General features: G+C 37.5%; 2 protein-coding genes across 4 annotated transcripts in view; one reads left to right on the forward strand and one right to left on the reverse strand.

Annotated features, from left to right (window-relative positions):
• Window positions 1–224: 224 nt before the first annotated feature.
• Window positions 225–1,645, forward strand: LOC149609947 (uncharacterized). The gene is made up of 2 exons (XM_089860022.1): window positions 225–631; window positions 807–1,645. Exons 1-2 carry the CDS (start codon window positions 225–227, stop codon window positions 1,273–1,275), a joined length of 876 nt encoding a protein of 291 aa, XP_089716148.1. The 3' UTR covers window positions 1,276–1,645.
• A 455-nt stretch (window positions 1,646–2,100) lies between these two features.
• LOC149609948 (unconventional myosin-IXb-like) overlaps window positions 2,101–15,166 on the reverse strand; it is a 29,411-nt gene continuing 16,345 nt past the window's right edge. For 2 of the 3 annotated variants that reach the window (XM_089860004.1, XM_089860003.1), the window contains exons 2-20: window positions 9,846–10,773; window positions 9,680–9,774; window positions 9,294–9,557; window positions 9,160–9,214; window positions 8,410–9,093; window positions 8,081–8,334; window positions 7,812–8,003; window positions 7,523–7,745; window positions 6,832–7,394; window positions 6,215–6,765; window positions 5,980–6,141; window positions 5,614–5,897; window positions 5,190–5,546; window positions 4,944–5,123; window positions 4,693–4,873; window positions 4,247–4,613; window positions 3,943–4,173; window positions 3,492–3,643; window positions 2,101–3,303 (exon numbers count right to left, since the gene is read on the reverse strand). In XM_089860004.1, coding sequence (XP_089716130.1) covers window positions 3,104–3,303; window positions 3,492–3,643; window positions 3,943–4,173; window positions 4,247–4,613; window positions 4,693–4,873; window positions 4,944–5,123; window positions 5,190–5,546; window positions 5,614–5,897; window positions 5,980–6,141; window positions 6,215–6,765; window positions 6,832–7,394; window positions 7,523–7,745; window positions 7,812–8,003; window positions 8,081–8,334; window positions 8,410–9,093; window positions 9,160–9,214; window positions 9,294–9,557; window positions 9,680–9,774; window positions 9,846–10,682 — 5,832 coding nt within the window. In that variant the 5' untranslated portion in view covers window positions 10,683–10,773 and the 3' untranslated portion in view covers window positions 2,101–3,103. Of the gene's footprint in view, window positions 3,304–3,491; window positions 3,644–3,942; window positions 4,174–4,246; window positions 4,614–4,692; window positions 4,874–4,943; window positions 5,124–5,189; window positions 5,547–5,613; window positions 5,898–5,979; window positions 6,142–6,214; window positions 6,766–6,831; window positions 7,395–7,522; window positions 7,746–7,811; window positions 8,004–8,080; window positions 8,335–8,409; window positions 9,094–9,159; window positions 9,215–9,293; window positions 9,558–9,679; window positions 9,775–9,845; window positions 10,774–11,117; window positions 11,531–15,166 lie in introns of those variants that run through there. The other variant, XM_089860002.1, reaches the window with a different exon arrangement.

Consider the following 15,166-nt stretch of genomic DNA (forward strand, 5'->3'; position numbering starts at 1 on the left):
GAAATGTCTGATTAAACAAAAACTGTGTATTTACATAACCGCCGTAGTTCGCGAAATTTCAACTCGAAATGATTATGCCAGATCACGGATCGCGCGACTTCGGGACGCACTGTTTTTGTTTTATTACGGTCACGAAAGTTTCTTGTTAACGTAATTTTGCTTTTTTTGTTGAGTGTAGATCGCGGAGAATGAGTCCTTCTCCAAGATGAGGAAGCGTCCTAGCTATGGAGAATTCCTCTTCAGTCCCGGAACCGTTGATCATCCGAAATTCCGAGGACCATTACTTGCACGGGGAATATCCGTTAGTTATCGGGGGAGCCGAAGCCGGAGGCAGTGACGATGATTCGGATAAGCCTTCGTCCGGCGGCGCCCTCAACAAGAACGCCCTTCGATGTCTCTTGCTCTTGCTTCCAATCGCCATTCCGGTCATCGTCTATCTCAAAGACATCGACGCCACCCGAAGAATATTCCTGGCGGCATTCGTCCTCTTTCTCGTCATTATATTCTCGTGCATGCTGATGGCACTTCTAAGAAGTCGGAGGAGGCTTTCCATCGACGACGAAGCGATGGCGTCGAATGGAGATCTGTCCCGGGAGATGGCTCAAAGGCATATTGTGGCCGTAACGCATCGGTAAGTTAATTGTGTATAACAGCTTCTACAGATAGACTACCGAACCCGGTAAAAGTATGGTCTGGGGTTGCCTTTTAGACACGCGCAAGCTCTTCCGCTTGTCATATTTGAGTCAAAAAGAAATGATTGGTATCGCATTGGTTTCATCTGAGGGTGGTTATTTTTTCCGTACTAGGTTGCTCCCAAGAAACTTTCCCGCAAACGGAAACTGCCAAGGTTTACGTGGTGAAATGGTGTCCTTCGCCGCCGAGCCTCGAAGATCGACGCGAGTCTTCGGAGGATTACGTCCATCAAACCACAACGTCCCCGTACACTACACTCTAGCACCAGCTTACAGTCGTTCGCCTTCACCAAGGAGACTTCGGGACTCGTCTCCAGCCAGGTCAGAGTGCGGAAGATTACTAGGAGTGTCCCCCACAGTCTCGCCTTTTCATTTAGGTATCTTTAGATCATCCTCTCACCCTAACGTGGACGCTTGTTGCCAAATACGCGTGGTTCGCGACGATCCACCTTCCTACGAAGAAGCTCTGAACTATCCTCTGGCTAACACTCTCGGAGCCGCGGAATACCAAACTGAAAACGCGTCGTCCGTCGTTTCTACGGCCGAAACGCCCCCTCCGACCTACGATAGAGTGATTAATTAACTTAAAAAAAAAGAACCTATTACTCTACGCTGTGTTAAAACCCAGCCTGTGATTCCTACCTATTTTAGTGATTCACTGGATTGCCCCAAATTCCCGGAATCACTTTGGAAAAAAAAACTATAATTAAAGTACCAAACAAACTAAAACCATTTTAGCGGAAATATCTCGAATTCTTTAAAAAATCCAAATTATGCAAGCTCATTGTCATAAAAACGCCTTAGAATTATTATTTACAAGACCATTGCTCAACATCGCAATGTGATAAAAAAGAAGAAAAGCGTTATAAAGATCTAATTAAAAAAACTGGATTGAAAAGTTAAAAATAAACTACATTGTGGAATTTTTAAAAATAAAACCCTTCAAGAAGTGATTTGTTGATATAAATTAATTTTTACATCTATGGATCTTAAAGGCCTGAAAACGAATACATTATAATTCTCAAAAATAAATAGGGGAAAAAGGGACTTCTCATTATAAAAATTGGGTAGGCCTAAAATAGGGAACGAAATTTTGAATGTAGGAACCGAAAAGGGCAAAAGCGACCACTGGCGAGCTCTCTCCCGGCCTTCCTCTAGACACTCCCATACCAACCTGATCGCGGTGAAGCAAGTACCAATTGATGGTAATTGATGCAGCGCTAGCGGACATTTGAAAAAACGGAAAGGATAGATGAACAGCGGGTAATGTATGCCAGGGGTGCGCAAAACCTCTGGAACACCCCTTTAATCTACCACTTACTGTACCGGCAAAGGTAAGATAAAACCAGCGCCACGGATACAAAAGTGGGCAATTAAATTCGTGTAATTATTAAAAGATCACCACATATTAACAAAGATATACATGTATTTTATTCATACCTAAAAAAACGAACATAGTTAAAATTCTTACGACATCTCGCCTTAGAGACGCGTTTTTGGGCTAACTGTGAATTTTACAACGTACACACACTGTAAAAACACCAAGAATAGTTCGTAAATTTTTATCTGTTACAAAACCCAATTATTTTTAGTTTTAATTTCATTCTCAAAAGAAATAAACGTTACTCGCAATCAATCAATCAATTTAAGCCTGGCAGAAAAAAAACGTTACTTATTTCAACATCTGAGCATTATAAAAATAACGAAAAAAAAAAGTTCATTATCCAGCGATACGTTTTCTTCTTAAAACTTTTAAAGAAATAATTTTTAAATCTTTAAAAAATTATATTGCTTAGTACAGTCTATTTTGCTTCTTTTTAAATTTTAATCATTTTTTTTAAATGCGTTTAGTTTAAAAATAAAAAATAAACACATTATGACACACATACAATTTTTTTTTGTTTTTCACTTCACTCACAAGTTCGTAAACAAAATAATTACGACTCCCTTTTTTCAAATTTTTCAAATTTTTCAGTGTTTTTTAAGTGTTTTTTCGTATTTTAAACTTTTTTTAAAATTAAAAGAGATTCTCGTTATGAAATTAATAAGATTTTCTTTTTTTTTTTCAAAATTATTACGTTTTAAATTTTGTTTTAAGATTGAGCTGTAAACGATTAAAAACATGGTTTACGTTACGTGTTTATGAGAAAATATACAAATTATGCGATTAACTATTAGAAAATGGGGGTAATAACAAAAAAATAAATCAGATCATCAGAAAATTATGGAAAATAATAATTAAGAGGTGGATGTCGTTTTTTTTTTTTTTAAATTTTAAAGCGTTAAGAATATCCTCAATGAAAATTTCTTTGGTGTGTGTTAATTAAAAGGATTAGTATAAAGTTAGCGTGTTTTTGGCCCATTTTTTTTGTCAAATTAGCAAAGGGATTAAGACAAAAAAATATACAAAATCAAACGATAATCGCTTGATCTTTACCCCCGTTAAGTTGATACAGAGAAACAACGCTATTATCATCATTTTGCTTACGATTTCTGGCACTTACAGCATCCGTGAAGTGATTACCATTCTTCACAAATCGAGATGGTAGTCGGCGTTTCGGCACTAAGACACGATTCTTTGTTAAGTGTTTCAACTCGATTGGTGCGCAAACTGAAAAGGATAAATAAAGTAAACCGGGTTTGTGATAAGCGCAATGTATTAATGACCCTTGAACACACACACAGACACAGGCACAGACACGACACACAGACACAGACACAGACAGACACACACAGACACAGACACAGACAGACACAGACACAGACACACACACACACACACACAAAAAAATAACTTACCAGGACCATCAAATGAAAGAGAAAAATCCACGTGTGACTGAAATATGTTATCCACGCTCCCACCACCGCTATCTCGATCGGTACCTAAGAGATCCTCATCGGATCCCGAGTGAGTAAGTCTCAATGCAGGGAGCATCGTTGTGAGATGAGCCCTGTTGAAAATAAAAAAAGACAAAAACCAAAAGTTACGTAATTATTACAATAACAAAAATTGCTAAGACTTTCCTCAAGGCAACGCGTTAACACTCATTTATCTTCCCTGTTGAATTTACTTCAACATTCCCCAGTAATAATAAGTAGAACAAAACAACCCCTCGACATATGCAAGGTATCGGTAAGAATACAGTTTCTATGGCTTCTCTCAAACTAACCCCAATTGTACAGTTTCTGTAAACCCTTCTAATTACCTTACGTGAAATTTTACGTAACTGTAAAGAAAAAACAAACTTACTTTTCATTTTGAAGGCTGTTTATATGATGGCTAAGTAGGTCCTCTTCGGCCTCCACTAGTTCATTGGTAACTGGAAGATTACCATTTTCTTCCTGAACCAAACAGACTTTGGAAGACTTAAGGCTATTAAGTCGGCAAGACGCTGTTAAGCAGGCAGTATCCAAAATATCAATATCAGCTAACGTGTTTTGAATATGACGTAATTTGTCAGCCAATAAGGTTTCGAGGCATCTGAAATAAATAAAAAAAAATGGATTTCAATACAATTTCGCGTCATTTCTTTTCAATTCAAGGAGATACTTACATAGTCTGTCTAGCTATGTTGTTCAAACTATCTTGGGCTTGGAGTTCCTTATTCGTCCTTAAAATACAAGGCGCAAAAATGATGGCTAAACCGCTGGTCGACATACGATTAGATTTTTCTCTTTGAGCTACGCGAGCCAGATGGAAAACCAAACGTTCCAGTAGGTCGTAATTCGCTCTGGGTAGTTTGTTGATGTGAGAATACACCGACTGAAGTCTCTCTTGGTAGTCGCTTATCTCGGAAATCCTTAAGAAATCATCGTACATTTCGAAAGTCATCAGGGGTTCTGGCATCTCGCGGAAAAAGGATTTGAATACGGTCGTCAAGACGTGAACGGCGTACGCGTCCAAATCAACAGTGGCTGGTGCTATTTGGAAATTCAAGTATAAAATCAATTAATTACAAGAACATTGAAACGGGAAGTCGCTTTCTCTCGTAATACTTACATTCTTCGAGTAGCAATTTCAATTCTTTAACTTTAGAAGCGATTCCCGATTTACGGTAAATCCCTTCGGTATAAAGTCCCCTTAATTCTATGGCAGTTATCAATTTTTCAATCACCGCGGGAATGCGCGATTCTTCATTGACTAATTTTTCTAAAGGAGCACCGAAAAGCACCCTGTGACCCTGTTCCGTTAAAAATTATAAGTCGTAAGATAAAAGAAAATTAAACTCCGTTTAAAAAATATTATCTTACAGCGTTACGTAAGGAATCTTTACAAATAGTGATGGCTTTGTTATAACACTTCCTATGGCAAGTCAACTTACAACCTTGGCACACTAAGCTCTTTTCCATCATCCACATGAACGAGGAACATAGCTCGCAGGCGGTGGGGATATTTACCACAATCGCGGTAAACTTGTGTCCATTAAACTCCTAATAACAATTAGTCATTAAACTTTCCTTCTTTGGAAAAGTATTTCTTTCAAAAAACAAACTCACGACAAATTGTTCCTGTTTCTTTCGCTTCCTTTTCTTGTTTTTCACTTTTGGTTTATGAGGTTTTTCGTGACTTCGGTATTGATTCCGGAATTCGTCGAGGAAACCTCTGAACGCGTTAATCCCCATAGTGAAAGGAAAGGCTTGACTAGTCTTTTCTTGTCGACAGACACTGTGCATAACGACTTCAAAATGATCAATAAGGTCTTTGTAATAAAGGCACAATTGGCCATCCTGCGCGGCTACCGAATAAGTGCTAATCAAGGTAGTTTTAAAATCTTGCACGGCTCTTTGGAAAACGTAATCGGGCAAGGAATCCTTCTTCCTTTTATTCTTACTAGTGTGCGAGATTTGGTAGATCTGGAAATTCAACAACGACGGTCGTTTAAGTATGTCGCGATCGCGTTTACTCTTCGCGAGGACTTACCTTTCTACCCATAAATTCATCCATTTTCTGTAGTTCGGCTACATCCGTGATAATTATGTCTTTAGGATCTCTAAACTCCGTTGTTCGAGTCAAATTCCAAGTGCTAGGTTTAATTTGTACGTCAGCATTGGCGGCTTTATCGCGCTTCCTACTCTTGACGCTATTTCCGCCTCCTCCTCCGTTGCTGCTATTATTTCCTCTCTGGTTTCGGTTCAAGTTTATATTTTGGCAAGGAAGGCGATGCGAAACTTCGGCACATTTGGCGTGAAACAATAATTTACAGCCTGCAAATTAAACCACCAAAAACGTACCAAGTATAATTAACTCTATATTCCTTGGAATGGAATGTTACGAACGGAATCTTACCCGAACATTTAAAGCCTTGCGTAAAGAGAACCATATTTTTCTCACAAACCGCGCAAAGTTCACTTTTATGAAATTTACTAATAGACTTAAGCTTGTGATGACTAGATTCGAAAGGCAATGAATGGCAATCTCCGAGTACAGAGTCGCGTAATGAAGATAAGCCTATGATAATTCGTTAGAAAATTAAAGTGGTTTTTAATTAAGAAACTAATCATTTTGATTTTTTGAAACTTACTCCTTTCTTCGTAACCATTTTCACCCGAGGTTGAAAGCAACCCTTCTTCCGCCGCGGAGTCTTCGCTGTCGTCAACAATCAATGAGCCAGTTTTATCTTTCTTGCCGGTAATAAATGGCGTGAAATGTTTCCGACTTTTGCCCCTCATGATTTTCTTCTCTTTCATGTAAGAAACATCTCTCAATCCAAAATCTCCGACGCCCTCCATTTTGGGAATGTCTTTAATAGATCCGCTGGACGCTTGACGATGATAGACAAATTTGGTCGCCTTGCCTGCGGGCTTAATCAAAGGCGATAAAGCGGGACTCATGGACAAAGATCCGGGTTCGGAAGGCAAGCTTTCAATTTCGGAATCATCGCATATTCCACTTTCTCTGTCTCGATAAGAAAGATCGTCCTCGGAATGGTTATTGGCGGCAAAATCTCTAGGAAAAGTTGTTCCCGCTAAAAATCCCTTTCCGTGTAAGAGATCTTGGAAATGCTTTAGAGTTTGCTCTTGTTGTAACGTCGTTACTTTTTCTCGTCTGTAACGAACCCACATAGCTTGGAATCTGCGCAAAATATTATACATTATCAATAAAAAAAATATATAGGCTATAGATGTTAGGCAAACGCACCTCTGCCTAGACAAATAACCCCGGCAACAACTCTGGAAATTGACGCAACTCGATTTGAGTTTTTCCATCCACTTCCTAGTTTGGTAACCTTTCCAATGGCTTTGAATACAAATAGCTGCGGTATCGGGTGACATTTTCCGATCTTCTCGTCTTTTTTGTAGGAAAATTCTAACGCGATGCTGAATGACGGTGACAGCTTCCTTCATCTTTTTATAATGCCTCCTGGCCAGCCACGCGCGACTCCACCTTTGCAACGTCACAATGTGTTGCATGATAGTTTTATGAAGAAATTCGTCTAACCGTAACTTTTCACACTCGCGCAAAAACACTTTGGATTTGCCCATTTGATAATTGTTCAGGTTCAGGTTCATTTTGGTCAAAAAGTGGCAAATATCCACTTGAGAGCTCAACAATCCTTTTGGCAACAGGATTCGGTATTGCTGGATAAATTCCTCGAAGGTAAGTCTCACGCTGTAACCCGATTGTCTAATTCGAACAGTTTCGAGCATTCCCGTGTAACGTAGCTGCTGGAGAACAATTTTCTCATCGAAGAAATTAGGAACCTAATGGGGGACGTTTTATTTATTACGACATCTCTATTTTCTAGGCTAAACTATCGCGAAGTCTGCCATAGACGCGAGTGGGTTATTTACCAACCCCAATTTTGGACGTAACATTAACGGGGCCTTACCTTTTCAGAATTAGACTTGATACATCGGACAAAGAATGGGTTTGCGTGATTCAAGGCTTCCATTAATTGATTCAGCGATGCTTGAAACTGAGCGCTAACAGTCGAAGGTTGTTTCCTAGTCGCCCTTTGAGGGGCCGAGTAAGTTCGTCCAATCATCGTCTTAACAAATTGAAGCTCTTTGATAATTTTCTTGTTTTTTGGTGGTTTTGAAGGTTTCCTTTTACTATAACGCGACTAAAATTAATCAATAGTCTCTTTAGATAAGCTTAAAAGCTAAATGATATCTTACAGAAGGATCTCATTAGCTCGTTCCATCACCCTGGCATCCCCGTCATTAAGAATATTGTTGTGAATGGGGCAACAATGACCGCATCCGACAACGTAATTCATCTTACTAGCTTGATGCTTGCCTTTACCCTGAACTGAAGAGAGTGGTTTACGATTTTGAATACATCTCGCGCAGGATACCTTGCACATTTTACTATAAGTTCGGAAAATGTTATCAAAGTTACAACCAATATAGAGAGAGCCTGGCTTTAAGCGCCGATCAATGTATACCAAGAAACATTTTCCGACGACTTTCTCCTTTGTGGCAATTTTCGACTCGATTCCTTCTTCCCTTCGGCAATTTTATGATTCTTGCCAATTTTAACAAACACCTGGAATGCTCTGAAGAATGCCCTTAGGGTCGCCCACCTAAAGAGGGCCACTGGGTCCCCTCCAACCAGCTCCCTAACCAGAGCTAGGCTACTACTCTTAAGCAACGCGACTACGTCTGGTCTCATAAGATCAACGTTTTTCTCTCTGAAATCCTGATCGTAAAAATAAAAGAATTAAACCATTTCTCTCGAGAAACTAAACTGAACTACAACCGCCGCTCATCATACTTTGATTTGATATTTAACAATCCCAGCGTAATGTTTAACCAAAAACGCGTTCTCCCTTTTGTGTGGCATTTCGTAATAATCATTAGCCTTTTGATGTTGCTCAAATTTGTGAAGTAGCGTGGCGTTGGAAGCTCCGGGAAAACTACACTGATCATCCAGTAGACAAAGCAGTCCGTAAGGTCGCCCTTCAATAAGCTCTAAACACGCTGTATTGTCTATAAACTCCACATTCTTCCACTGAATTCCTTCACGCTGGTATTCTTCCTGTTCGTACTTGAAAACGTGCTGGTTAAAGTAGTAGTGCAGCCTTTCGTTGGCGATATTAATACAAAACTGTTCGAAACTATTGTGATCGCCAAAGTCTTCAAAGCCAAAAATATCCAGAACGCCGATACTATTTCCTTTATGTTCTTTACTATCTCTCTTAAACAGTAACGCTCGATTAACTTGCGTTACAATCCAATCAAATAAAGCTCCGTAAAGTCCTTTGGCCAACGCATCCCTCGTAGCTACGGCTTCGGGCATTTTATAATTGATAACCAACGTTTCGCCTCTCGCTTTCGCTCTTTTGCACGTTAACGCTGTACTAAGAGTTTCTTCTTTAACACCAAGTAGGTTAGAAATAAGCGAAACTACGTCTGGATTTTTGACCGTAACGGCCTCGTCCGAATGATGAGTGGATTTCTAAATGAAAATATTACATTTTATCTAAAACGTCATTTGGGAATTTCACATATACACCAAACATACTTTGCTAAATTCTACATTTCCCAAATGTAAAACGGCAGATAAGATGCTCAATAGTCTTTGGAAAAAAATGAAAATATTAGTTTAATAGAGAGAAAAAAAAAACTATTAGAATCGGAGATAAGGGTAGAGCGTACTTCATTTGCTTATCAGTACTGAATCCAACCATTTCCATGGACTGTTTAAGTCTGGAATATTCGTAAACTTCGTCAACACCATCGAGAACGTAACACTGGCTTTGATTAAGATAGTAGTAGGCCTCTGGTTTTGATAAGTGCAGCTGGATTTGTTCCGTTTCCGACGCTCCAGCCAAAAGGTAGTAAAATACGTGATAATTACGCTCATTACGAGCTTGGCACACAATACGAGATTTTTCCAACAAGTAGTTCTGGACAATAGCACTAAAAGTTCAAGACAGAACATGATCAATGTTTCGATAGATATCAACATCCTTGGTATCTTTGTTTTCCTACTCAACACGCGGAAAACAAAGATGATAATGGTACAATTTGCGAACATTTACCCATGTACAACACCATTCTCTTTGTAGTTCACTTGAATGAATTTACCGAATCTACTAGAGTTGTTATTGTGTTTGGTTTTGGCATTACCGAAAGCCTAAAATAAGTTATTACATATTACAACAGAAATTTTTGACAAGTTTGTTTTTTTTTTTTTGCGAATCAAACCTCTAGCACAGGTCCAGCACTAAGTATAGTTTGCTCCACACCACTTCCATGCGCGCCTTTATGGCTAAGGGCCGTCAAATGATGTAGCAAAAGGTTTGTGCTTTCCGTTTTCCCCGAACCACTTTCCCCAGAAATAACGATACACTGATTTTTTTTTTCTCTTAACATGGCTTGGTAAGCGGCATCGGCTATGGCGAAAATGTGAGGGGGTAATTCCCCCAATCGGCGGTTTTGATACAGCTTGACGTATTTTGGGTTGTATATAGGATAAAACCGAAAGGGATTGACGGCTATTAAGATGGACCCGACATAAGTGTAAATGTGACCCTTTTCGAACCTGGATTTCAAGTTCTCTAACAAAGTTTGTTCCGTAAGATCCGGAAGTTGGCATAAGTCCGTGTATTCTTTTTCTCGCGGTTGGTACAAAAATCTTAGAAAATAGTCCCGGATTAACTGAGGATCCGCGTTTTCTGGCCATGGTTGTCCTTTATTGGCCGTTTCACCTTGTTTATCTCTCAAACAAAATCTATACTGAGGAGCTTGAAATACTTGTCCAGTTTTGCTGTTAGGCACCGTTACGTGTCTGGGCCAAAGTAGTTGTAAAGCGGCTGGATATTCGTGAGGCCCTATCCTTCTTTCCTTGCAATCTTGACCATTAGAATCACCGATAACTTCGGCTAACTCGTAATTATGAGGTTGGTCTAATTGTAATTTATCAACGACGCAAGATACTATTTCAAGCGCCGATGTTTCTTTGCTCGCTTCAATCGATAATGCTTCGTAAAGGGTGCTAAAAGCACCAACGTGCACTTGCAAAACATAGCGTCCACAGGCCATTCCACTCTCACACCAAAAAGAACAGGAGCGGCTGTTTTGTACTCCCGAGGAAAGAGGTCTTGGAGACTAAATACGTTTTCATTGTGTATTCCTGAAACATAAAGTCCACAAATTAAAAACTGAAATAGGTGAACGAACACCCATTATCTAATCTCCGACAATAAAATGTTGACATTTCGTCAGTTAGATATATTAGTCAGTTGGTATTTAGTAACTAGGCATTTTAACTTCTAAACTAACAAATAATGTTTATTTACGCGAATAACAAAATTTTACAAAATGATACACGCTACGTTACACCATTTTGGCATTTCTATTAAAAAAGCCCAACCCACTTTTTAGCCTTAAAAGTTAAAAGCAAAAATGAAAAAACCCTCCATGACACATATAGTACGCTTAGGCTTACTAAAATTTCTCTTTAAAAATTCAACTTACATAAGAGATGTGAAATAATTCATTCACTAGGGTTGAGAAAGATCTTCAATTTAAATAAATTGTTTAAGTTACCGTTTTTGAAACGCGTAAAAGGTTTATATTTCTAATAATTAAGCGCGGAATCTAACTACACGACATCGGAGTATTTAATCGGAATGGTATTTTGTTATTGAGCGCATGCGTGGCAACTTTGGCAGGAAAGAACTGAAATGGGGGACGGGAAATAAGCGAAGCAAATACAAGCCGAGCGAATCAGGGGGATGAAACTCGTACGCCTTCACACCCACTTTTCGGAAGTGGATTTAATTAGGAGTCACTTATGGGGTTATCATTATCAGTAATTATTTCAATTTAAGATAAGAACGGGGATCTGTTACAGCGGCCGAGAGAAATAATTGCCTGAGTAAAATGTAAACCAACAGGAGTCAAGCTCACGAACATATGAGAGAGCAATAATTTCTATATAGCATTGGCACTCTTACGTTATCTCCCATACATTCATTCCTGATAATAATGATCTACGAGGGGTCGGCCAGTCTTACAATTTTGAATTATGGGATTTTAAGATTTATATATAACGCTCTTTGAAATCTAAATTTTTATAGTATTTGAGCAGTTTGGACAAGTTTTTATAGAAAAAATTGGTGTTTTAATGGAAAATTTGGTTGATTGAATAGTCTAACACCCAATTACATAAAATATTATATATTTATATCTTATTTATAAGCGGAAGTAATGGAAGTAATATTTTAGCGAACGCCTCTAAAGATAAGCAATGTTTACGGGAATACAGTAACATAGGAAACTACTCTGGAAAAAAAAATTAAAACCTCAAAACAAAAACACGACTATGGTTACGGAATTAAGGGAAACTACGCGAGCAAAATTATTTTCTAGAATCTAGATTGTTACGTGTAGAACCACAATCAAAAATAATTGTACATTTGATTAAAAATAAGAAAAAACTTAAAAATAGAATTCACTCGAGAAAACTATAGGCCTATGCACGAAATGACATAAATTTATTCGAGTTTTGTAGGACAATTCTAATCCTTTTTTTCAAACTTAGTTTTGGTTTATATAGTTAAAAATTATACACTGGTGAAGTTTCATCGTATAACTGAGCTCAAATATGAGCATAAATTAACATTCTCCTTCCTTCGTGATAGAGCGACGCAAAACCCACGTATTATTTAATAGCTAATGCAACCAAAAAACATTAAATACTTTAAGCAGACTCTTAACACGGAGAAGAGAGGCTATTATGAAGAATAATTAAATCGGGACTTGAAAAAAAAATAATAATTCTTGGGTTGGCAAAAAGAAAAAGAAAAAAATGGCCACGTGTGTAAAGTTACGTTTTATAGCAAGGTCGCATACTTAGGACCCCATATTTTTCCCTTCCTAAAATCACAAAAGTAGAAAAAAAACGTCCTTGGAAAAAAATTCAAGCTACAATGTAAAGGTTCAATTAAAATTTTTCAATGGCGGATCTTTACAAACGCCATTGTCTTCGTTTAGTTTCGAATGCAAATAAACGTTTTCGTGATTCCAAATACGTTATAATATCAGTAAACCACACTTTAAATCGCGATTTGGGCATACCCACTCGACTACTTTCGCCTTTAATTTTAACCGCGGCAATCAACAATCAAACCGAATTAAATGACGCGAGGCGAGTTGTTAGCGATAAAGAAGAATTATAATAATAAGAAAACCACCCTAAACAATGAGTTAAAAATCGTTTTCTTCACGCCGTATCATAATACAAAATGGGTGGAGAACTTTTAAAGAAATTAATAAAGAAAAAAAAAATACCTCGTGCCGAATAAAAACAAAAGCGAAATGCATTCAGTTTAAAATTTTCTTATTGTCTATTAAAATTGAAATAAAAAGATACAGACTTTGATAAGAAATTGCGGTGGTTGTATGTAGGATATAATATCTTATATTAGTCAGAGATTGGACTAAAAAATTAAAGGAGCTGTTAACTTGTATTTAATTTGTAGTTAAAGTAAAACACTTTTGTGCTAAAGTTATAGTAGTTCTGTACATTGAGTGTTGGATTTGTAAGTTAATGATGATCGAGGGACAAGTCACTCAAGAGTGCACGCACTCTACGTTGGTGCATAAGTTTATAAGATATGTTTCATAAGTGCATTATGTAGTTGGTATCGCGATACGACATTCTACGCGCAGCTAATTTTTCCACTCGCGTGGGAACTAATTTAGACAGAGATAGACAACAAAATGTCTTGACTTAACTGCAATTTAAAACTTCCCTAGTTAGTTCATCAAAGATATAAGAACTACTAGTAAATAAATATGGCCTAATAACGAATAGAATAACAAATAATTCGAGGTATTTTTGTATTTTTCGAATTACCATATTCGTGACTATTCGTTCCCTATGGTGTAGCTTGGCGGTATATCTTTTGGGAATGTTTTTACCTTACGTGTTCAAATATTTTTGAATGTAGATTTTTACCTTATATCCTCGAATTTCTTGTTTCCGTCCTTGTAAACGTAAACAAAAAATTCAGAATTGAACACAAAAATTTGGTTTTTGGTATAGGAAATCCTTGTCGGAAACGAGCCGAGAACTATCTCGGAGAATTTCACAAAAGGTTTGCCGAATTCTAGGCAACCATCCAATCTGAATTTGAGATTGCAAATTTTTTTGAAAATCTGCATTTTGATTTTTTTTCAAAAATGTTTTGTAAAACTTTCAATTTCATTAAAATTGATGCTTAATTAATAGTTTATCATGACGGTAAAATATCACGGATCTATCTAGTTTAAGACGTTCTTAACAGGCTTAATGGCGAGGGGCTCTTGGAAGACTTCAGAACAAGTGTTCTAGGAAAATGGTAGTTGAATATTATTTAAAATAACTGTGTTTTGATATCATTAGCATAAGTATTGATAATAAATTTAGATTCTTTTTTAAAAATGAGGAATTTTTGATTGATAAAAATAGCTTTTACATATTTTAGGCTTCCTTAAACCAGTTAAAAACAGTTTACAGTCAAATCACCCGCTACATCCGTTTCATCACGCGCTTCTCAATTTATAAATATTTTTCTCGGTTTTCCGCGCTTTACAAATTTCAAGAGGGAAACCTATTTGGACGCCATACATATTTTATTATAATAAGACGAAGGTCCGAAACCGTGAATATATTAAATTTCCAGATGAATATAGAACTGACGTATAGCCCCACCAAGCCTCACCACTTACAAAAATCTTTATAATATAATAACGAAACTTTCACGGTCTATTTAGCTTAACCATCAATTACGCGTTGACATACGACTAATACAGCGAACCTTATTGGCTTTGACGTGATAGCGATAAAGTATGACGTCACGCAGTCCATTCTACTCAGTATTGACGCTCAAATGGTGAATTACACTGCTAGCTACACCAAATGCTAGCGAGCTACGAGTCAAAATTCACGAGAGAATCGAATACACTAAGGTTGAGACAAACTATTCCATATCGCGTGTTTAATGGCGTGCAAAAGATATCTCACGGTTCTTCGCGTTTATCAAAAACGGTGTTGGGAGCCGGCTTCCACCACGCCCAATAGCTCTATTAACACACAAAAATATTAAATTGCGAAAATTGTTTTCTAACGCTCCGATCCCCCTCTCAAAAGACATTATTATAAAACGGTCCTGCTCTGTTAATTTAGCTTTCCTTAATATTTCAATCAAATCAAACGCCGTTTATACCGATGGATCAAGTTGAAATTATTCTAAAATATTTCGGCCCGCTTGACTCGCTTCTCTAATAAGTGATCTAGAAATGAAACCTTCAATTTATAAGTGAAGTTCGATACGAATTCGAATGTCATTTATCCTAGTTTAGGGTGCAAACTTGAAGAGAAAAAAAAATTGGGGTCATGTTTATATATGTTAGGTATGCATTTATGATTTAATTTGTACCTGGGAATTAAAGGGTGCTTATGAACGTTATACGCTATTTAAATTCTATTACGCAATTAACTAATTTTGACCTACTTAAGGGAATGGAATAGAAATTTA

This window comes from Phalangium opilio, unplaced genomic scaffold (assembly GCF_054372755.1).
Source record: "Phalangium opilio isolate 3A_F unplaced genomic scaffold, DU_Popi_V2 ptg000344l_1, whole genome shotgun sequence".
NCBI lineage: Eukaryota > Metazoa > Arthropoda > Arachnida > Opiliones > Phalangiidae > Phalangium > Phalangium opilio.

Excerpts from the sequence above, each read along its gene's own strand:
- LOC149609947 (XM_089860022.1), top strand. The coding sequence starts at position 225 with ATGGAGAATTCCTCTTCAGTCCCGGAACCGTTGATCATCCGAAATTCC. Across the intron at positions 632-806 it reads ATTGTGGCCGTAACGCATCG|GTTGCTCCCAAGAAACTTTC; the intron begins GTAAGTTAATTG and ends TTTCCGTACTAG.